Raw genomic sequence first — 24,849 nt, 5'->3', positions numbered from 1 at the left:
TAATGGACTGGACAAGTTTAAAACCATTTCTGGTAGTTGTTACCATGACCCATAGAATACCTTTTCCTAAGTGTGGTGACATGACTTATATCCCTCTGCCTCAGAATGGTCTTTTTTTCCACTCAAAATTAACATTAAGTTAATATCACCCTATTAAATAAAGAACTTTATCTTTTACCCACAGGAGTATAGCCTTTTCACATTTCCATAAGAGGTCAGCTCTATAAAATGAACACATTAATTCTTTATCTGAATAAAGGATACACAAATACAGTAGTAACTTTAGTTTGCTGCATTACAAAATCAAGGATTGACGGACTAAGTGAGCAAGTTAATGAGATGAAATACAGAAAGATTTTCAGAAATAATAAATTCAGGGAAGGACAGGAAACCTCTCATATCCCTATGAGTAGGAGAGAATTTCAAGAGTCCTGAACTTGTTCATTTTCTCTACTGTTTGAACCACTTGTGACATTAATGTTGTAAAATAAAGAGGATCCACGTCAAATCTCCCTTGTTTGACCAGTAAGTAAATTTAATCTAAAGGCAGGAACTACAACTTTTTTGCTTTAAGATCCCTAAACAGCCTATCACAATGCTTTGCATATAGAAATTATTTGATAAATGTTTGCTATTTTAAATGGATTTTTTTTCTTTTTTTCAGTTGTAGATAAATGCAATACTTTTTTAAAAATTTTATGTGATGCTGAGGATCGAGCCTAATGCCTCACATATGTGAGGCAAGTGCTACACCACTGAGTCACAACCCCAGCCCTAAATGTAATTTTCTTGTATCACTTTTGCTTAAAATATTTTGTCGTAAAAAGCCCCACAAGACTGAATAGGAGTTAGACATTCCTTATGACTAACTGATAAAGTGCTTTGTCTTTTATTTAAATTCTTTTTAGATCCCGAGGAAACACTCAACTTGGTATTTTTGAAACAACCTTCTTCCTTAGTCAGAGTCATTGGTCAGAGCACAGTGTTGCCATGTGTTGCTTCAGGACTTCCTGCACCGGCCATGAGATGGATGAAAAATGAGGAGACACTTGACACAGAAGGGTAAATGTTGTCTGCCTAAAAGCCTTTTTCTGTCTGAGCTTGAGACCATCTAATCCTTTTTGGAACTATTGTTAATAAAAAATGATTACTTTATTTAAACACATTATAATGCTCATATGTCATCCTTGAAATATGTTCATGTGCTGTATATTATTATGATATTTAAAGAAAAAACATGCATTCAAAATATTAAAGGATAATCATTCCATTTGTTCTTTCTGAAACTTTGATATACTTAACTTACAGCTTTGGGGTTTCCTTCCCTAAATTGTTGCAAGAACTTGTAGTCTCAACTAGCCTGAGTCTTCTCTTTCATTCTTATCATTTTTAAAAATCTTTTTTCCTTGCTCAAATAGTGTAAGCAAATGGATTCTTCATCCTTTGCTTTTGCCTTTTGAAATCATACTAGCTCTGCTCTATTCACAAATTCTGCATCTTCCACAAAAGCCTTCTCTCTTAACACGACCCATCCTATCCTCTGTCTCCTTTCCCGCCTCATTTTTTCCTTATGTAATGAGTACTTTACTCAATTGAATTCTCTCTCATATGAGAACTGGTGTGATAGTGATGATAGCAGTAGTCAGGCATGTTTTCAAAACAGAGCTGTCCTGTACATTATAGGATATATACTCACATCTCTGGTTTCTGCCCAATAGATGCTAAAAGCACTTCTAGTTGTGATGACTAAAAATGTCTCCAGTTTTTAGATGTCCTTTGCTTGAGGGTAGGGGACAAAATCACTCCCAGTTGAGGACCACTCTACTGTAGCAGTGCTGTTCAATGAAAATATAATATAAACCACATATGTAAATTAAAGTTTTCTGGTAGCCACACTAAAAAAGTAAGAAGTATGCGGGCTGGGGCTGTAGGTCAGTGGTAGAGTGTTTGCCTTGCATGTGTGAGGCACTGAGTTCGATCATCAGCACCACATAAAAATAAATAAATATATTGTGTCCATCTATGGCTAAAAAAGTATTTAAAAAAATAAGAATATGTGTGCACTACTAAATATACTAATATTTTATATGGTGTGCTGCTTAGAAAATAATTTATACCACTTTAGTTTGTACATTAAAATGAAATAAGATAAACTAGTTCTTCAATCATACTGCCCACATTTCAAGTCTTACAGGTTTCATGTGGTTAGTGGCCATAAATTTGAGTTTCCTACTTGAGTTATTCATAGTGAACTGACAATCTTAATTTGTGCATCTCAGTAGCCAAGACATGTTGCTGGGAATGAAGTTTCCACTGTTCAACTCCACTAAAATTTGGTAGACCAAGGCTGGTGAAGAAAAGCAGGTTTATTAAAATAGGCTTTGAGGAAGAGAGAGGAGATCTTTTTCTGTTGCAAATCTCTGTCTTCAAGGGCTCTGGGACCCTAAGAGAAGAGAAGGTTCAGTTGGACAAAAGGCAGGAAATTCTCTCTCTCTCTCTCTCTCTCTCTCTCTCTCTCTCTCTCTCTCTCACACACACACACACACACACACACACACACACTTGAGCTGTACTAGTCAGAAATATGTATCAGTTTCAGTTCCTTGATGCCTCCGTGGGCCAGGGGATAGCCTTTTAATTTTCATTCTGAAGTGGAGAAAAGTCCAGATGCAGAAAGTGGTCATCAGGAAGTTGTATTTAATTTTAAAGAGGCTCTGTTTCAAATATGGAAAGGAATATTTATTCAGTCAGCTAGGTAATCGGCCTTCAGTGATTACTGGGGATGATGAATCAGATTGTTCCTCACATATTCATTAGCAGAACTAATGGTATTATCCCCAATATTGCCTGATTTCTTCCTCATCATTCATCCATTCACCCACCACTTTGCCCATGTTTTGCTTTTTCCTTTCTTCCTGTTTTTCTTCCTATCTAAGGTGAAGAACTTATAAGACTTCAAAGAAATTTCTTTTAAACTTTTGCTAACTACAACATAGAGAATCTTGAAATAGAGGAGAAAAATATTTCAAGCTCTTAGAGCATGAGTTTTAATTGAAGGGCTGGGGTTGTAGCTCAGTGGTAGAGTGCTTGCCTAGCATGAGCGAGGTACTAGGTTGATCCTCCACACCATATAAAAAACAAATGCATAAAAAATGAAGGTTAAATTCTTAAAAAAAATTTAATTGACCACATGTTAAAATACCAGGGGTAAGAAACCGGAATAGATTTATTTTAAAACTTGTACATTTTATCATTATAGAAGGACATTCTGAAGATCTAAATGAATTTTTTCATATAAAAAGTGAGAATTTCAGGCTAGGGTTGTGGCTGAGTTGTAGAGTGCTTGCCTAGCATGTGTGAGGCACTGGGTTAGATTCTCGGCACCACATTAAATAAATAAATTAATTAAATAAAAATATTGTGTCCAACTACAACTAAAAAAAATTTTTAAAAAGTGAGAATTTCTATGATTATCATCGGTTCAGCATTATTCACAAATAATTATTAAATGCTGAATATATCAGGTACCATACTAGGTACTAAAAATAGAGTGGTGGACCAAACACATAATTGATAGTCCTGTAACTGTTAAGAAGATTGAATTTGTAATTTCAAAACTCCTGAAAAAGAAATCTCAAGACCCAGATGGTTTCACTCAAGAATCCTATCAATATTTTAAAAAGAATTAACTCCAATTCTATACAGTCTGTCCAGAAAATTGAAAAGAAAGAGTTGAAATTAATATTATCCTGATACCAAAATTAAAGACAATATCAAAAATAAACTTTAGACCTCCTAGGAATATAGACACAAAAATTCTTAACAAAATATTAGCAATAGAATTCATTGATACATAAAAGTAATTATATGCCATGACCAAATGGAGTTTATTCTAGGGATGAAAGGTTAAGTATTCTAAAATCAACCAATGTAATCCACCATACTATCAGGCTAAAGGAAAAACCAACCTTTCATGATAAAGCATTTGACAAAATTGAACATGTGTTCTTGTTTTTCAAGATCCCAGAAAAATAACTTAGTTGAAAAATCCTACATCAGACATTATACTTGATGATAAAAGCCTAGAACCTTCCCTCCTAAGAACAGGAACAAGTTAAAGAAATCCATTGTCATAGTGTTGGAAGTTCTAGCCAATTCAATAAGACAAGAAAAAGGAAAGGAATAGAGATCAGAGAGGGAAAAAAATAAAACAATTCTTGTTTGTAGATAGTGTGTTTGTCTGTATCCCGAGAAACCTACCAAAAACAAAACAAAACAAAAACAAAAACAAAATAAAAACCCCAAAACCCTTTAGAATTAATCGAGTTCACAGGATATAAAATAAATTTAAAAATTAATTGTTTTTCTATATATTAGGAGTGAACACCTGAACACCAAAATTGCAAATATAGTACCATTTGCATTCACCCACAAGAATTGAAATAGATGTAAATTTAACAGAACTTGTGTAGGAATTATTGCTAAAACCCACAAAATGTTATTGAAAGAAATCCAAGACCTAAATAAATGGAGAGACATACTGTGTCAAGGATTAGAAGACTCAACATAGTAAGGATGTCAGTTTTCTTCAAATTGAGCCAGGTGTAATGGCACACACCTGTAATCCCCATGACTTGGGAAATTGAGGTGGGATTACAAGTTTGAGGTCAATCTGGGCAACCTAGACTTTGTCTCAAAATAAAAAATAAAAAGGGCTGGGGATGTAGCTTGGTGCAAATTTTCTTCAAACCAAAATACAACTTAATTCAATTCTCATCAAAATCTTGGTAAGATTTTCTTATAAACAAGATTATTCTAAAATTTATATGGAAAGGGAAAGAACTAGAATAGTAAGAACAATTTTTAAAAAGTGAGGAAAATAAATCTGTTTGATTTCAAGACTGATTACACTGCTACAGTAATCAAGAGGTATGGAACTGTTGGAATATCAACACAAAGGTTAATGCAACAGAATAGAGAACCCAGGCATAAATCCACAGAGATATGCCCAACTGATTTGCAAGGTACAAACGTGATTCACTGAAGGAAAGATAGCCTTTTCAGCAAATATTCCTACATTTATACATAGATAAAAATATGAGTCTTAAGTCTCAGATTTCATATAGGAAGTAATTTAAAATGGATCACAGACCTGAGTATAAAACAAACAAAAATTTAGAAAACCCATACATAATTAGGATCTAGGGCTGGGCAAAAGGGTTTTAGGCCTCATGCCAAAAGCACCATCCATATGAGAAAAATTTGACGAATTGAATGTCATCAAAATTAAAAGTTTTTGCTCCATAAAAGACCCCATTAAGAGGATGAAAAGATAAGCTGCAAGGTAGAAGAAAATATTTAGAAACCACATACCCAACAAAGGACTAGTATCTAGAATATATATATAAAGATCTCTCAAAAACTCAAGAGTAAAAAGCATGTAATCCGGTTTGAACATGGGCAAAAGACATGGAGAGCTGTTTTGCAAACAGAATTACACTTGGCAAATTTAAGAAAAGTGTTTTGACATTATTAGCTATTAGGTAAATGCAAATTAAAACCACCATGAGATATCACTACATTCCTGCCAGAAGAGCTTAAAAAAAAAAAAGTGGCAATACTGAATTCTGGCAAGGATATAGAGAAATGGGATGGGTCATTCTGACATTGCTTGTTTGGAATGTAAAATGGTACAGGCACTGTGGAAAATGTTTGGCCATTTTTTATAAAACTTCCACATAACCTAGCAATTGCATTCTCAAGCTCTTGGGCATTTATCTCATAGAAATGAACTTACATTCACACAAAAACGTGCACAAGTGTTTTAATACCTGTCTTTCATTGAGTGAATAGTTAAACAAACCATAGTAAATCCATAGCATGTACTAAGCAATAAAAGGAACAAAATATTGATCAGTCTCCAGAGAATTATACTGAATAAAAAAAGAGTTTATAAAGATTACATACTATACAATCCTATTTATAAAGTTGGGGTTTTTTTTAGTGTGTGTGTGTGTGTGTGTGTGTGTGTGTGTGTGTTTGGCAGTACAAAGCTTGAACCTAGGGGGACTCTACCTGTGAACTATATCCCCACCCCTTTTTATTTTGAGACAGGGTCTTGGCTGGCCTGGGATTTGAGATCCTCAGGCCTCAGCCTCCTTGAGTAGCTAGCATTAGAAGTGTGTGCCTGTGCACCTGGATATGTACCGTTCTTAAGATGGCAAAACTACAAAACTGGAAATCATGATTAGCAGCTGCCAATGGCTGATCAGGAGATGAGAATGGGAGAGAAGTTATGTATGAGTTTTAAAAGGTATAATGGTTATGGAAATGTTCTGTGTCCTGACGGTATCCTGATAGTGATATTGTGCTCTGGTTTTACAAGATGCTACCATGGGTCTGGGATAAAGATAAAGCATATGTGAAACCTCTTTGTATTACTTATAAGAATTACATGTGAGATTGTATTTACTTCATAAGAAAAGTTTAATGAAAGTAAGCCAATGAGAGAGTAAATTTTGTGCCAGAGGAATATCTGTAAGCCTTAGTTTCTACCGTCCTTTCCTGCTGTAGTGTCTCAGAAGTCTTATTATGCCCTAGACCTTGCTACTTCCTATCTTCTCCAGTGCCTTCAAGAATCCCCCCACCCCTTTTTTTCTTTTGGACACCATACCTTTATTTTATTATTTTGTTTTTATGTGGTGCTGAGGATCGAACCCAATGCCTCACACATGCTAGGTAAGTGCTCTACCACTGAGCTGCAATCCCTTTTTTGACATTTTCCCCTCTCTGTTAGCTCCTTCTCTTTTGCCTATTAAACTTTCACTCAAATAACTATAACAAACAAAAAAACTAAATAAAGCAAGCACTATTTCTCTTTGCTTCTCTTTCACACTTTTGTAACCTTAGGAATCTTCTTTGGCATTTGTTTCTTCCTCAACTTCAATATCCAGTCCATTTGCAAGATTTGTCATTTTACTTCTTCGGTATCTCTGCAACACAACCATGCGGTTACTAGGTATTCTTAGCTATTGTTACTTCAGTCGCTGCAGTAGCCTCCTGTTCTTGCCACATATAATCTTGCCTCATTCCAAATATATCTTCACACTCCTGCCAGAGCAGTCTTTCAAAGTTCATCATATGACCACCAACCCCTAACCCACTTTTAAACATTTTTTAATGGATTTCTATTGTTAAAGATTAAGGACACAGATTCTTAAAACGGCTTTACTTCTGTCAAGCTAGCAATTATTTGTTAAATGAAACAGAATCTCTCTCCTTACCTTTATCATCATTCAAGAGTAAGTCAGTACTTTGGGCCTTCTTGTTACTGCTATAGTTAGTTGTTTGTTTTTCAGTTCTGAGTCATTGCAATAACTTCATGACCAAACTTCAGATTCTAGTCTTTTTCTATTCCCTCTGTTTATTCACAAAATCTGATGATGCCATTCATTTTCTTAAAAGCCTCCCTCCCCAGCTTCCACTTTGGTAGGGGAAAGTCTCCTTAGCATACCAAGCTCTTGCATATTGACCAAAAGCTGCTTAGGGACATACACAGCCCTCATTTTCAGCTACACTGAACATAACTTGGGTCCCTTTGCCACACATACTTTTTCACGTATTCTTCCTTTTGTCTGCATATTAGAATATTGGAGTTCAAAAGACTTGGTTGTTTACTCTGAGTCATCAACATGTTAAATGAATTCTACCACCCAAATGGATATTCTTCCCAGTCTTCTTTTAAAAAGAGTAAAATCGAGCTGGTGATGTGGCTCAAGCGGTAGCATGCTCACCTGGCATGCGTGTGGCCTGGGTTCGATCCTCAGCACCACATACGAACAAAGATGTTGTGTCCGCCGAAAACTAAAAAATAAATATTAAAAAAATTAAAAAAAAAATAAAAAGAGTAAAATCAATACCATTTAGAAAGATTGAATACTACTGTACTTGTACTCACCAATGCCAAGTATCCTGCATAGCAAATATCAGGAATAATTTTTAGTATAATTATTAGATAAACTGTCTTGCTTCTGAAAATGCTATATCAATTTGTGTTTCAAATTATCTGCATTTTAGATAGATATTATGTATATATTGCAGATTTCTCATTTGGGAACATTGAGTGTAAAATGCAGGATCTTAATTTTTGCAAAATTTTCTTATTTAATGAAGCACTAAATCCTGTCGTCTTTTTTTCTTGGACATTCTTGCTCTATTCCATTGTATCTTCTTTATTTCATCACATAAAGTTGGGTTTTATGGGTGTAATTAAGACCTTTCAGATAGGAATATCACTTGATAAAGTTTAATCATTGCCTTCTAGAGTAGTCTTTCTTGGAGAAGTCATCAAACCTGATTCTGGATTTCAGCTTTTCAGGTCCAGACACTCAATATCGTTTATCAGATTCAGAAAGACCAATTACCTATACTTAGAACATTCTGAGATTTAAGCCAGAATAGAACTTTCTTTACTTTAAACGAGAAGAATAAATGTAGTAAGGACTAAATAGTTATTTCCTCTGATTTTCCTCCATAAGAAATTTTGCATGAAAAGTCAAATAATAATAATATTTTTTTTCTTGGAAATACATACAGATAGAAGTATAACAATACTAAGATTTGGAAAGAATCTAGCCTATAAAATCATTTTAGACTGGTTTAAAATTAAAATATATTTATTATGTGTTTGATACTATATTTTGTATTTATGCCATCTATGAAAATAACAAAGTGGCAGCTTTTTTTATCCACTTGTAGAATTAATTACATTCCTTGCTTTATGTCAGGTGCCTTTGTAGGTTTGATTTAGTTTACAAATTTACTTTATAAATTTTTTTAAATTTTTATTCTTTTTAGTTACATACATGGACTTTATAAAAATTGATGGAACAATTGACTTGTAATTTCTTCCTTGATGTTACAGGATTTAGTTTTTCTTGGTCATTACCAACAAATATCCTTGTTGGTAATGGCGTGATGATGGCTGATTTGTAAACAATACCAGACCTACTCTCTGGCAGCTGTAATGTCTTTTTCTTCCCGCCTTCCCTCTCCTTTTCTATCCAAGCCACGGTAGGAAATTTTCAGTGGGTACTGTCATCCCAGTGTTTACTATTTCTGATCTGACATTATGTAGTCTTTTCTTTTCTTTATTCTTCTTATCTGCTAGCATGGCATAACTGGTGGTCAATCTCAGATTGATTCCAAACTTCAGAATTAAATAATTTCTAAAATACTGGCTGGAGTTGGGAGGCAGGATGGTGAAGTGGAATAAAAGTGATATTCCTTTGATACCTAGAAGTGTCAGAAATAATTCAATGTAACATTTGATTTGTATTTATGATGTTTATACATATAAAATTGTGAGCAAGACAAATTGGAATTAAATTCTAATAATTTTATGGTAGTTTAAATTTGTGACCATATTTATAATAATACTGTTTTCTCCTAAGTGTTTTTCCTATTTTATATGCAGAGTTTCCCTCATACTAAAATGTATCCTTGTTTTTTTATGCAGCTCTGAAAGATTGGTCTTGCTGGCAGGTGGTAGTCTGGAAATCAGTGATATCACTGAGGATGATGCTGGGACTTATTTTTGTATAGCTGATAATGGAAATGAAACAATTGAAGCTCAAGCAGAGCTTACAGTACAAGGTATGTAAATATTTACTGCATAAATAAAAATATCCTGTGTCTGCTAATTGTTTTAACATTAAAATAGTTGCGGAAGAAGCAATACAGCATCACAGTTAAAATTCCAACTTTTAGGGTTGGGGTTGTGGCTCAGCTGAAGAGCGCTCACCTAGCATGTGTAAGACCCTAGGTTTGATCCTTAGCACCACATAAAAATAAATAAATAAAGGTATTATGTCTAACTATCAGTCCATACTAATTTTTAAAAAATCCCAACTTTTAGACCTGTATCCTTGGGATCAAATTCTGGGTCTTGTATTTCCTAATAACTATATTAATAGATTTACCTAATCTATCTGAACTTCATTTCCCGCATCTGTAAAGTGGAGATAATAAGAATACCTACCTCATTGACGATTAAGAACTACTCCTTGAAAAATTCCCAAAATGGTGACTAGAATATAGGAGCTCAAAGCTAATTATTGATTTTTTTTTATTGTAATGGTAATAGTATAAGGAAGGACAGTGTGATCTGGGGCATCTGGAAGGTTTTGTTTGCTTTTCTTGTCTCAGTATACTTCTTCACAAGGTATCTGTTCTCTGATCCGGAACATGTCTCTCTTCAGCATTCCCACTCCCTTCCTTTGGGTGAATAGATTATATAGGAAAGAGCGTGTTATAGTTTGTACATGAGGTGTCCCCCAAAGCTCCTGTTAATGCAGGAATATTCAGGGGTAAAGTGATTGAATTATGAAAGCTATGACCTATCAGTCCATACTAATTTAAATGGATTGACTGGGTGGTAACTATAGACAGGTAGAGCATGGCTGGAGGAGATTGGTCACTGGGGGTGTATCTTAGAAGGTGCATCTTCCCTGTAGTCCCTTGTCTCTTCCCTTGACCTCTCTCTGATCTGCTTTCCTCCTTGGGGCCCTTCCCCCATAATGTGCTCCCTCATCTTGGGCCCAGAGCAGTGGAGTTGGCTGTCTTTGGCCTGAGACCTCTAAAACCATGAGCCCCAAATAAACTTTTTCTCCTCTAAATTGCTCTTGTTTGATGTTTTGGTCACAATGACAAAAAAGCTCACTAAAACAGAATGCAAAGTACTTTTCTGTGTAATTTGGTTTGATGATTTGATGTTTTATTTTGGTCTGTTCAGCTAATGCTGATCATTGCTGCAAGAATAGTTAGTAGTTCTTTTCTTTTTCTTATATACTTGTCTTCCCCCTTATATGTTCTTTGATTTAGCAGTCAGGGAAAATAATGGCACGTACTTATAGTTTCTTATTTTCATCTCTCCTGCCATTCCACCATGTGGAAATTACCCTTAAAAGAATATTTGCTCTCTCTCCTATGATTTGTCTGAGCATCATTTCAGAAATTCTTAGGATCTTCTTCATTAATTTTAGAGAAATCCAGCACTAATTGAATATATAAAGATACAGGCTATCTTGTGTTATCTTTTATCAACTTGTCCCAGATTATATTGCATTTGATAGAATACACTGCAATTTGTATTTTGGAGTTGTTAGCCAACCCTTAGTTCTATTTTACTTGAAAGTTTGTTTATCTTGGTACATTTTGTGGGTTTCAGACATGGATGTAGAGTACATACAATCCTCCTCCCAGTAGTCACTAGGAGATTCAAATATGTGGGAAAATAGAATAAAAGATAATGACAAGAGCAAAAGTTAATGAAATTAAAAAAGAATTAAAACAATGTCAGCAAAGCCAAAGTTGAGTCTATGTAAAGAATAGCAACATTGAATAACCTCCGGCAAGACTTACACAATTTGGCAAAGGTCTTTATCTGCGTCAGTGGTTGGCAACTTACAGTTTAATGGATCGTATCTTTCTGACTGCTTTTTTTTTGTGTAGACTATAAGCTAAAAGTAGTTCTTAAACATTTTTAAATGGTTGAAAAATACCAGAAGAATAACATATTGTGATACATGAACATATTGTGATACATGAAAATTTTATGAGACTCAGATTTTATTGTTCATAAATAAAGTTTTATTGAAGCACACTACAATCATTTATGTATTAGATAAGGACACTTTCATGTTGTAACACAGAGAATTGAATAGAGACCCTTTGGCTTACTAAGCCTTAAGTATTTACTCTCTGGTCCTTAACAGAAAGATTTGTAACTCCAGATATAATCTTGAACTTCTGCAGGCTAGTAAGGTAAACAAAGACTAATAAAAAGTGGACAAAAGACTGGGGTAGTTACCTCACAGAACATCTCAGGTAACTACTAAATATTTTAAAAAGTGGTTTTATCATCAGTCTTTAGAGAAATGCAAATAAAAACCACGCAATACCATTATTCTCCACTAAAAAGACCAATAATGTTAGATGTTAGTTAGGATGAGAAACATGGGGATCTCTAATGAATTGCTGAAAGTAGTATACACTGATATAATCACTTTAAATTACTGTTTTGTAGAATCTGTTAAAGTTGCATACAAAAATATCTCATGAAATGGGTATTTCTATATTTATCAGTATATACATTAAAAACACTAAATAAAGTCCTTAATCAGCTGTATTCACAGTAAATCAAAACCGGGACTAATTTAAATGTCCCCTCAAAATTCAAACATCAAATGAGCAAACAATATTCCAGTCATACAGTGGCATATTATTTGCAATGAAAGTTGACAGACAGCTACTACATTTGACAAGAGTAAGTCTCACAAACACCCTTGAAAGAAAGAAGCCAGATACAAGAATACATACTATATAAGTTTGTTTTATAAAGTTCAAAAACTTATGTATATTCTTAGAAGTCAGGACAGTGATTACTCTTGGAGAAGGACAGTTATGACTGAATGTACAGCCAGACTTCTGGTGTACTAATGTTTTCTTTCTATACTGTACTTTCTGAAGTGAAATCTGTACAGCTCAAGCTCTGCTCTTCATATATGCCATGTAAGGCCTTCTCTCCATTTTTTCAAAGAGAGAATTCATTATGTTAAAAACATATTTGGAAAATTTTGTTTTGAGCCCATCCCACAACTGAAAGGTCCCCCCCCCACTACCCCCAATAGGGAAAGTAGTTTATGAGAAATAATTGGAGATATATAAATATAGTCATACTGTCTGACTTCTATTATTTTTTTAAGAAGTTATAGTTCCAGGAAATGCCATAGTGAGTGTTAATGCAGAAAAGGTTATAAGTTCATTCTTCATCTGTTAAATATTTCAAATGTATTATCTTATCATTAACTCCTGGGATTTCTGCACATGCTGTGACGTGAATTAGCCTGTTGTGTATTTCCTGTCATCTCAGATTGTTGATAACAGTTAAAATGGGTGATGAATTGTTTCGTCTTTTTTTTTAAAGCAGGAATTTTTCCTTTTCTATTAATATAGTTGTATTAGTCTGTGATCTACATCTCCCATCCTCCATCCAAAAAGAAAAATTTCCATTCATGTTTTTATGGAAAAAATTGATAAATTCTAAATTGGCTGCCCTCTTGACATTGTCATTACTTCTAACTAATTTATAACATTTTAAACGCCATCGTCTTTTTTCTACTCTACTCATTTCTAGCCACATTAAGACATTGGTTTCCCTTTTTTTCTCCCAGTCTTCTTTATGATAATCAATCATAACATCCACCTGCCTTTCATTGAACTCTCCACACTTTTGGCTTCAGGATAAAAAGAAAATTCCTTATAACATATATACATTCAGAACCTCCATAGTCAATGTTGAAAAAGTTGTTTACTAGGGAGTCACCACAGAGTAGTGGTTAAGAGCAGTATCTACCCAGTGTGCCTGGAGGCCAATTTAAACTCTGGATACTGAGCTATATGAATTTGGCTAGATTATTTAACTTAACCTGTGTTTTAGTTTAGTTTTTTTTAAATCAGTTAAATGGGTTCTTAAAAGGATTAAGCAAATTCCTGACACTTTCCGTATAAATCTGGGATGAATAGCAGTTATCTTCACTAAACTGCATCTAGGTTTTCCAGTGTACTATACTGTTTGATAACAGTGTTCTCTCACCCTCATCTACATTTTCCCAATAGGCCTTCAAGGTCAGTTTACCTAACCGCTTCCCCACCCAAGATTTTGTTAACCAAAACAAAAGTTTCTTCATCCTCAGCCATAATTAGTATCTTAAAATGACTCTTTACCAGTAGTACCTTTTGCTTATTAGTTAGTGTGCATGTTCCTTCAACTAGACTGGGGTCTTTATCAATAGGGGCTGGTCTTAATCATTTTTATCATACACTAGTAACAAATAATTGTTGAATGAATGAGTAAAACTTTGTATTGAAATTGCTAAATATGGAAGCTGGAGTGATTTGTTTATGGTTATTTTTTTATTTATGTTTTACTTTGTACTTTGTTTTTCATTGACTTTCAGTGTATAAGTAACTGAGATTTTAAGAAAAAAAATAAGAAATTGGGATTTAAAAAAATCTTCTGAAAGGTTTTCCCAGAGGCAGTTGGAACATTACCCTTACTTATATAATTGAGGTCATAATCCTCATTTTCATGTCATAAATGTTCATAAACAGTGCTTGATCTATTTTATTCTAATTTTTTACTTTTTAAGGCCTTTCATAAGGCAACATGATTTTTTAATTTTTCCAAAAAATAATGAAGCCAAGGCCTGGGAGGTGTATTTCAGTGGTAGAGCACTTGTGTCACAATGCCAGGAAACCCGGAGTTCAATCCCCAATACTGCAAAAATAGAACCAAACCTGAAACTATTAAAAATGAACTTTCCTCCATCTCTGCTGCTTAAAACCCTCTTACCTTTATTTGCTATCCCAATTCAAGTCTCTGTGCATTGAATCCCTTCATCTTTAATTCCACCTCTATGAGATGCTCCACTGGTTTGAGTGGATAACATTGTTTGATGTTTTTCCTTTTATTTCTCTGTCCAGTTAATTTTTTCTTCATGGGAATCTTTTATTCTGCTTGCTCATTGAAATATTGGTGTTCTACAAAGGTCTGTCTTCATTCTAACAGTCTTCACACTATTAGATCATGATTTTGTGTATGACTCATGTAAAAATAACCCATAGGTTCCCAGACTATATTCTTTGCTGAGCTTCAGACATTCCTATTGACCATAGGTATCTCAAACTTCACATATCCAAAATTGAGTTTAACACTCTTCCTTCAGAATCTTTCTCTTCTGATTTTCTGTCTTTCAGTGGTGTCTTTTCTTATGTATTTACCTGTGCTAGAAACACTAGACTCATTCTCTTTTTCTAAAATTTTAACAATATATTCTATTTCATCCATTATATCTAAAATATTATTTCGGTTTGCAATCAATATAAAATTATTAAGATTTTTATTTCTATTTTATACTAAGTCTTGGAAACACAATGTGTATTTTACACAGAGTATAGCCAAATTTGGACTAGTCACATTTGAAGTCTTTTTTAAAAAATTTAATTGATTTTATTTTTTAAAATACACAACAGTGGAATGCATTACAATTCTTATTACATATAGAGCACAATTTTTCATATCCTTGTATATAAAGTATGTTCACACCAATTCGTGTCTTTATACATATACTTTTTTTTGCATTACAATTCTCATTACACCTATATACCACAATTTTTCATATCTCTGTTTGTATATAAGGTAGGTTGACACCCAATTCGTGTCTGCATTTCAAATCTTAATAGCCACCTATGACTTATAGTTAATGAATTGGCCAGCACAGGGTAGATGATTATCATCAATCAGTATACTGAGTGTTAGCTGTGAGGAAGATAGTAATTGTGAGAATAATAAAAGTTAGAATTAAATTATAGATTCTTTGACAAACTGTCCAATAATTACTGCTTCTTTTTAATGTTTTTAGTTAACATATAATATTGTACATTATTATGGGGGTCAGTGAAGGCTTTCAGTACATGTATGCAATGTGTACTGATCAAATCATGGATATCAGCATTTATATCACCTTAAGATTTATTTGTTTGAAGCCTTTGGACTTTTCTAAGTCTTCATCAAATATATATTACATGGTACTTATAAATTAATTAGAATTTTATGAATTCCTCATTTGAAAAAGGAAAAGAGATTAAATAATTCATGAAAATGATATAAAAATGTCCAAACGACCTGAAAAGAGTCACTTTCATTAACAGTACGAGAAATACCAATTAAAAAATATATTTTTTTTCTTTTTGCTTACTGGTTGTCATGAGTGAGCTACACCATTTACATTTACATGGTCTTGATATGCCTGTGCCTTTCCACAATATCAGAGTAAAAGAATGAATGAATGAATTTATTGTGGTGCTGGAGATTGAACTTACTCTACCACTGAGCTACATCCCCAGCCCTTTTATTTATTTTAAATTTTGAGTCAGGGTCTTGCTAAATTGCCAAGGCTGGCCTTGAACTTGTGATCCTCCTGCCTCAGCCTCCCAAGTTTCTGGGAGAATTCTTTGAATATCAGTAAATTCACAAACTACATCAGTTTCATTGAATTTACTTCACTGAGTATTCCTGAGATTGAATATAAATAAATTCACAAGCTACATCAGTGGCATTGGCTTTATTTCACAGAGTATTCTTGATTTCCCTTGGCAATTGTGATCATGGAAATTGCAAGTTCTTTATTTCATTCTAATCTTACTTACTAATTAATATGTGTAACACTCAAATCACACATGATACTTCCCTATTACATAGGTTACAGAATGGGTGAAGAAAGGGTTAAGAAAGCCACAGGATTTAAAGAGGCAGCAGAAAGAACAAAGGCAAAGAGTTGATACAAAGAGTTACTGTAGGTTCTTAGATAAGGGTTTAATAAAACAGTTCATACAGCTATAAAGCCTGACAGCCTAGGGAAGAAGCTGAAGTCCAGGAACAGTTAGAAGTTCTTCCTGCCTGGTCACAGAGTGGTCCAGAATAACGGGACAGGTTAGTTATGCTGTGTCATAGTTTTAGGTGCCCTTTTGTATGTTTCAGGTGAGGGAATTGCATCATTCTTTCATCTGGTGCTTCTGATAAGTTCCCGTGCTAGCTTTCTCTGTTTTGTTCTGGATAAATCCATGTGTCTGTGTGCCCCTGACATAATTTTTTTTTTTTTTAAAGAGAGAGTGAGAGAGGAGAGAGAGTGAGAGAGAGAGAGAGAGAGAGAGAGAGAGAGAGAGAGAGAATTTTTAATATTTATTTTTTAGTTCTCGGCGGACACAACATCTTTTGTTGGTATGTGGTGCTGAGGATCGAACCCGGGCCGCACACATGCCAGGCGAGCGCGCTACCGCTTGAGCCACATCCCCAGCCCCCCCTTGACATAATTTGATAAGTTCACAGGTGGTAATTTTTTTATTAACATGAATAAGTTTTCAGTCTATGCCTTATAACTGTGCTCTGCAGCTAGTGGTTGTTCTTCATAAAATTTTTGTGCCCAGCATCTGGTGATTATCTACTTGCACAGCCAAGATACCTGTTCATTCTGCCTTAGTCCTTGTACTCCAAATGGAGTAACTCAGGGCAGGGTACAGCCTGCTGTCTATATTGGGGCAGTTTAAAAATAATAAACCACTCTTAGTAAAATGGGGATTCTCATATACTGCTAGTGTTTGTTCAAATTGATTAGCCATTTTGAAGGACAATTTGATGATCTTATCAAAAGCCTTAAAACCTGCACATCCTTTGGCCAGTAATTCCATTTCTAATTATTTGTTTTAATGGAATAATGAGGTATCTGTGCAAAGACTTATGTATGAAAGTATTCATTACAATGATATATATTTAGTGGAGAAAAATGATAGATCACCCAAATAGCCAACAATAGGCAATTGGTTAAATAAATTATGGTCTATCTGTGTGTCAGAATATTATGCATCCCCACCTTTTTGTATATTTATAAAGCACCAGTTTAAAAAAAAAAAACAGTAAATGAATAGAAGGAGGACCAGTAGAGGATGAGGAATAGGGGGAGGGAAAGTGGAAGTATAGCAGATTGAAATGGAGTAAATTATATGCCATGCATGTATGAATGTGTCAAAATGAACCCATTACTGTTTGTAACTATAATGCACTAATTAAAACATTTTAAAATACTATTCATCCAACAAAAATCATGTCTTAGAAGACTATTAAATGGCAAGATAAAAAAACTTTGTGCATATTAAATGAGGAAAAATAGATCCCAAAGCAACATATAAGAAATCGGATTTGTTTCATAAGGTTATGGTGTAAATTGGATCATGTCCTTTGACTTTCTTCTCCAAATTACCTCAATTCAATTAGCAAGAAGTCTATTTTATTTTCCTCATGAGGCTTTCTCCCTGAAATTTTCACAATACTAGGTTTACTTACCTTCGTGGGGTCATTTTTTCTTCTAAGCTCCAAGCACAGAGAGAAGTCTTAAGTCTATAGTCTTTTTTGTTTTTTAAGAGAGAGAGAGAGAGAGAGAGAATTTTAATATTTATTTTTTAGTTTTCGGCAGACACAACATCTTTGTTTGTATGTGGTGCTGAGGATCGAACCCGGGCCGCACGCATGCTAGGCGAGCGCGATACCGCTTGAGCCACTATAATCTTAAGTTGGATGAGTCCATGGTTACCATTTGCTTTCAGGGTGATTTAATTTCAGAGGTAACAGCTAGCTGCTTATGAACACAATGCAGATCTCCCAAATAAATAAAAAGACTATGTCAATAGGAGGGTGAAATTATGCCCCTTCAAGCCTAGAAATAACTGAGAACATTTTGACTATCATCCTTGGAATTATTCTACTTCTTAGGTTATCTGTGTTGACCCCAGAATTACAAGCTTTCCTTCATTATCCCACTCTGGGTCTCTTATGCATTACTATTAACCATCTTTCTTGAATCTGTTGTATATTCCATCCTTATAAGAGAATGACTCCCATATAGTATTTACTATCTTAGTTTTATTGAACTGTATTTCTTTTACTTTGAAGGGTGTTTTCAAATTCACCAGCTTTGATTAAGAGAGCCATGCCAGGAGGAATTTTAGTAACTTTAATCATATTGTTGGTAAATTTCTCATACTAAATATACTGAATCTCTTAAACTTTCGATTCTCTTTAGTTTCTTCCTCTTTCCTTAATAAAGGGATGATAGAATTAGGAACAGCAAGAAAAGTGGAACAGTTTTATAAATTTAAAAATATCTTCTTTCTTACTAAAAATTACATTCAGAAGCTCCAAAATGGGCAATGGCAAGATTTTCTCCTATCGAAAAGATTATCTGGAAAAGGCATCTTACTGATTTTAGATTTCTTCCCCAGTTACCCACTGCCACCCTGTACTGTTGAGTGTTTAGTGATGACACTTTCAAGTAAGCTGAGTTTACACATAGTTATGGGATCAGCTCCATCTGGTCCTAACAGGAATATTTTATCTCAATACAAGCAGTTACCTCAATTTATCTGAAAGCTGAATGCATCAAACAATAATGTAAATTCCAAGAATTAGTGGGGAGAAAAAAAGCTAAATGAAATCTATATCTATTTTGTCTTTTCCCCAATCCCCATTGTAACAATAATCAAGATTTTATGTGTTGGTTTTTTTGTCCAGACAAATTCCTTAGGTTGAGATTTTATCAGTGGGTTTCAAACTTTTTTAGAGGGAGTGCAAGGGGGGAAGACAGGGAACTCAAGCAAAATCGTACTTGGAAGCCAGACATTTAAAATAGATAAACATAGAATTTCTCTGATGAAAGCTGGGCAGTATGAGAATAGAATCCCCATATACTCCCATTCCTTGTTTTGATTTTTTTCTTGTCAGTGATTACAAATATTGACTCTCTTAAAAATAATATCAGCTGGGTGTGGTGGCATACCCCTGCAATCCCTAGTGGCTTGGGAGGCTAAGATAGGAATCGCAGGTTCAAAGCTAGCTTCAGCATCTTAGTAAGGCCCTGAGCAACTTAGTGAGACCCTGTCTCAAAAAATAAAAAGGGCTGGGGATGTGGCTTAGTGACTGAGAGCTCCTGGATTCAATCCCTAGCACCAAATAAATAAAGAAATAAATATAATAATATCAAAGATTTTTTTTAAAGATAGAGAATTTTAATATTTATTTTTTAGTTTTTTTCGGTGGACACAACATCTTTGTTTATATGTAGTGCTGAGGATCGAACTCGGGCCGCACGCATGCCAGACGAGCGCGCTACCACTTGAGCCACATCCCCAGCCCCATATCAAAGATATTTTTCATGCATTTTTCTAGGGAAGTTATATTCAATTCATTCTACTATCTTTCCCATTCCCATTCCCTCTTCTTTCCCTCCACTCCCCTACACCCCACTGTCCAATCCAGTGAATGGATATTTGAATGGTAGTCAAGCAGCAGGTTCAGTAGACAAATGGCCAAAAAGACCTTCTGCAAAGCAGCTTACTAGACTTGGGGCTTTTTGGCTTGAAGCTGAGTTTTTATGGTTAGGCCTGGGCTGGTGCAGCATACAGATGGGTACAGACTGCAGAGGAGGGTGAGCACCAAGCAGCAGCACCACCAGGGCCCCAACTTCATCACCAGCCTCATAGGCACGGGGGGGGGGGGGGGGGGGTTCCACATTAAGAGCTCTGGCTCTCCGCAGGGCCCCATGGTGGTTGTGGTAGCTCCAGTGACTCTTAGACTTTGCAAGGGTCTCACTACGTGTTATCAGACCAAAGGATGGAGCTTGGGAGGCTGAGACAGGAGGATCATGAGTTCAAAGCCAGCCTCAGCAATAGTGAGGTACTAAGCAGCTCAGTGAGACCCTGTCTCTAAATAAAATACAAAATAGGGCTGGGGATGTGGCTCAGTGGCTGAGTGCCCCTGAGTTCAATCCCCAGTACCCACTATTCCCCACAAAAAAAGGACCAAAGGATGTGTATTTTAGCATTACAGGTCTTGCTGTCACTGTTGCAACTGTTCAGCTGTGTCATCGTAACAGAAAAACAGCTTAGACTATACTCAGACTAATTAGTGTGGCTACATTCCAGTAAAATTTTATTTACAAACATGGACTACAGTTTGGTACTCACTGCTATATAGTGTTCATTGATTTGTTTGTCTAGATCCCTAATTAATATTTAGTGGTTTCTGTGTTTCACTACTGTAAATAATACTGTTTTGTACATCCTGTACATATACATTTGTACACCTGTTGCTAAAGTATTATGTTTTAAGTATTGATACATCTTGCTAGATTTTCCTTCAGAAAGATGTTATCATTTTTTTTATCCACCAGTAGTGAAATAGTTTCCCAACACCCTCCCTGTAATGGTGACAACAAGCTTTATATTCTGTACAAATGGAATGGAAAAAAATATATACCTTATTTTGCTTTTTGACAAACACATCTTTTTCATATTTTTATTGACTTTTTTCTTTATTTAGTCTTATTCAACAGTTTTAGAGTTGTTTTTGATTGACTTGTGTAATTTTTATGTATTCTGAATATCAGTTCTTTGACATGAATTGCATGCAATCAAATATTTCACTTTTTAAACAGCTTTATTGAAATATAATGCACATACAATATACTGCATATATTTAAAGTGTACAGCTTGATATTTTATATGTAAGTATCCAAAAAATTATCACTATAATCAAGATAATTAACATTCATCACACCCAAAACTTTTGTAACTTTTGTAAAGCCTCTTATAATCCCCACCTTTCACACCCACTGTCTTCGAGTAACCACCAATCTGCTTTCTGTCATTATAGATAAGTTTGCATAGTCTAGTAGTTTATATGCATGAAATCACACAGTATGACCCCCCACTCCTCTTTTTTTGGTCTGGCTTCTCTTTATTCAACATATTGAGTTTGAGATTCAGCTGTATGGTTGTATATATCAATATTATTTCTCCCCTTTCTTTCTCAGAAGTATTCTGTAGTATGAATATATTACAGTTGTTTATCCATTCACCTATAGATAGATTTTGGGTTATTTCCAAATTTTGACAACCCAAACTAAATCTATCATGACATCCTTTTAGTCTTTTAATTTTAAGACATGTTTTACCATGCAGAATATGTTTATTTCAGTATAGTCAAATATCAGTTTCTTCCTTCTGGAATTGGATCTTAGACTGCATCCCTGGCCCCTCCTATTCTATGCCATGTTAATAAAATTGTCTCTCATTTTTTTCTAAGACTTTTCTAGTGTATTTTTACTTTTTGGTCTTTGAACCATTTGGATTTTACTTTTGTATGTGGTAATAGGTAGAAATCAAAGTTTATTTTTTCTCAAATGGATTGCCTCTTCTCCTGATACCACTTTTGTCTCTAGTTATTTGAAATATCATCTTTCTATATCCAGATTTCTTTGGTTCTGATGTCTAAATGCTGTTTTATTAAAAACTTTATTAACAACTTTGTTCCTACATAAGTGCTGTACTGTTTCAATTACTGATATTTTGTTTTGAGGATTCCTTTCATTCTTCTTTTAAAAGTTTTTTTTTTCACTTTTTTTTCTTCCAGATGACTTGTAGTTTCAGTTTGTCAATTTTTGTTAAAATTTATTTTGAGGTATTAAATAGAATTTTATTGAATTTATAGATTAATTGCAAAAGAATTATGATAGAAATTTTCCCTAGTCAAATGTAGGTATGTCTCCCCACTTTTTAAAAAATTTTTACTTAAATATTTTAAGAGGTAATTGCAGAAGACTTTTTAAAAAGGATATATATTGAAATATTGCTGCTGTGGTCCAAACCCCCTCCATGGAAATAATCATTACCATTAACTTTGTTTATATCCTGTCAGAGGTATTCTGTGTGTATTCCAGCAAACAAGTGTGCAAAACTAGCATGAAAAATATTACAAGCAATCTTGGAGATTATTGCCATCAGCGGCAGATCAACTTTTGTGGGATCTGGAGCAAAACTATTTTGAAGAACCTGTATAAGAAAACGAATATCAAAAGAGGTACCAAAATGAGTAGTTATTTAGAATGAGAAAAAAAAAACCCAACAAATTAGTTTTTTAAAAACTACAAACATTACAAAATCCAGAAAAAAAGGCACATTTAAAAAATGCCTTTAGATAATTATGCAATATTTGTTTTGGCTATATTTAATTTTGATTGTACAGTTATTTTTTGTGAGAATAGAAAGTTAATGTGGGGGCTGGGGATGTGGCTCAAGCGGTAGCGCGCTCGCCTGGCATGCGTGCGGCCCGGGGTTCGATCCTCAGCACCACATACCAACAAAGATGTTGTGTCCGCCGAGAACTAAAAAAAAAATAAATATTAAAAAAAAATTCTCTCTCTCTCTCTCTCTCTCTCTCTCTCTCCTCTCTCACTCTCTCTTTAAAAAAAAAAAAAAGAAAGTTAATGTGGTCTTTTCCTCCAGTGTTTAGAATATGGTCACATATCCTTTTTTGTTTCAGTGTTGGGTCATGTTAGTATAGTAGGCTAAAGAAGCATTCCTAGAACCCATCTGGTACTAGACAGCTTAAGTATACACTAAAGTCTTGTCAGATCACATAAATACATCCTACTAAACCCACTAACAGTGTGTGTAACTCAGTTTCCTCTTGACTTTCCATGATTATAAAAAATGTCTTCAGCCACTCTATGATCCCCTGACATAAGTGAGAAATCCAGGTTGAAGCAGCAGCAGTCTTAATGGGTTGTGTTTAAAATAACTTACTGTTGAGTGGTTCCCAGTCTTTTGCTACTTCAAACATAATACAGGGAGTATCTTCATGTCTTTATGTAAATCCATTTATCTGTTAAATGGATTTCTGGAGGTAACATTGCTGAATCAAAGAGTATATGCAACTTAGATTTTCATAACTATAGTTAAATTATCCTTTAAAATATTATGTCGATTTATGTCATCACTGAGATACATGACAATGTCTATTTCTCCCACATTTGTCAATTAAGTGAATAAAAAGTATCTTAAAGTTTTGGCTTGTACATTTTTTGCAAGTGAGGTTCAACTTATTTTTTATATATATTTAGAAGTTCTGTGTGTTTCCTTTTTGTGCACTGTCCATATGTTTTGCTTATTTTTATTGTTAAATCTTTTATTAACTTTTTAAGAACTTTTATTTATTAAGAAAATTATATATCAATCTGCTGCCCCTCTGTTATTTGTTATTTTATGATGATTTTTAGTTATATATGATTTTTCTTTTTTTGAGGAGAGAAAGGGGTGGTAGAGAGAGAGAATCTTTTTAAATATTTATTTTTTAGGTGTAGATAGACACAACACAATGCCTTTATTTTTATGTGGTGCTGAGAATCGAACCTGGGTCCCGCCCGTGCTAGGCGAGTGCTCTACCGCTGAGCCACAATCCCAGCCCAGATTTTTTATTTTTCTGTGTAGTTTTCTTGGATCTAAGGGAAAAAAATCAACAAGCCCAAATCACATATTTCCTATTCTCTACCCCTCTACTCAACACAGAACACCTCTGTGACCCTAGATGTATAGGGATTGTTTTCGCACACATCAAGGAAGCAATTCTGCAACGGATACCAGCTGGGTATTCTGTAATTTAGTTCAGTTCTGACACTGTACTATCTCACAGGTTGAAGGCTCAGTCCCACAAGACTATCCCCTACTTCAGATGTGAATTACCAATCAGGGCCTCCAGAATTTCTGACCAAGCAGGTATAAATCTGGATTCCCATCACCCGCCTTCCTGAGTTCAGTTAAAAATTTTTGAAGTGGCTCATAGAATTCAGAAAACACTAATTTACATTTATTTGAGAAAATTTCAAGGGTACATATTAATGGCCAGGTAAAAGAGATTCAATAGGGCAAGGTAAGTGTATAGGGTGGTGAAACTTCTGTGCTCTCTTTGTACATACCACCCTCCAGAACCTTCACACATTTAGCTATTCATACTTCTGGGACCCTGTCTTTGGGGTTTTTATGGAGACGTCATTACATAGGCATGATTAATTATATCAGTGATCATTGGTGATTAACTCAACTTTCCACTCCTCTTCCATCTGCAGGTTAGTGGGTGGGGCTGGAGGTTTCCCTCTATAATCACATGGTTGGTTCACTTGGCAACCAACTTCTATCCTGAGGCTACCCAAGAGGCCAAGAGTTGCCTCATTGTAGGTAGGAAAGATGGTGGAATGAGATGAACATCATTACCCCTAGGTACATGTATGACTGCATATGTGATGCAACTCTACATCGTGTACAACCAGAGAAATGAAAAGTTGTGCTCCACTCGTGTACAATGAATCAAAATGCATTCTGCTACCATGTATAGCTAGTTAGAAC

The 24,849-nt window shown here is 34.7% G+C and overlaps 1 protein-coding gene across 8 annotated transcripts in view; it reads left to right on the top strand.

Moving 5' to 3' along the window:
* The window catches only part of NEO1 (neogenin 1), a 229,106-nt gene that overhangs the window by 83,139 nt on the left and 121,118 nt on the right, over positions 1-24,849 (top strand). For all 8 annotated transcript variants that reach the window (XM_081292171.1, XM_081292172.1, XM_081292167.1 and 5 more), the window contains exons 4-5: positions 909-1,062; positions 9,518-9,654. In XM_081292171.1, the coding sequence (XP_081148297.1) occupies positions 909-1,062; positions 9,518-9,654 (291 nt within the window). The remainder of the gene's footprint in view (positions 1-908; positions 1,063-9,517; positions 9,655-24,849) is intronic.

This window comes from Spermophilus citellus (assembly GCF_964194105.1).
Source record: "Spermophilus citellus genome assembly, chromosome: 4".
NCBI classification, from domain to species: Eukaryota; Metazoa; Chordata; class Mammalia; order Rodentia; family Sciuridae; genus Spermophilus; species Spermophilus citellus.
Note: the sequence above shows the minus strand (reverse complement) of the source record. Positions and strands in the feature narration are given on the sequence as shown.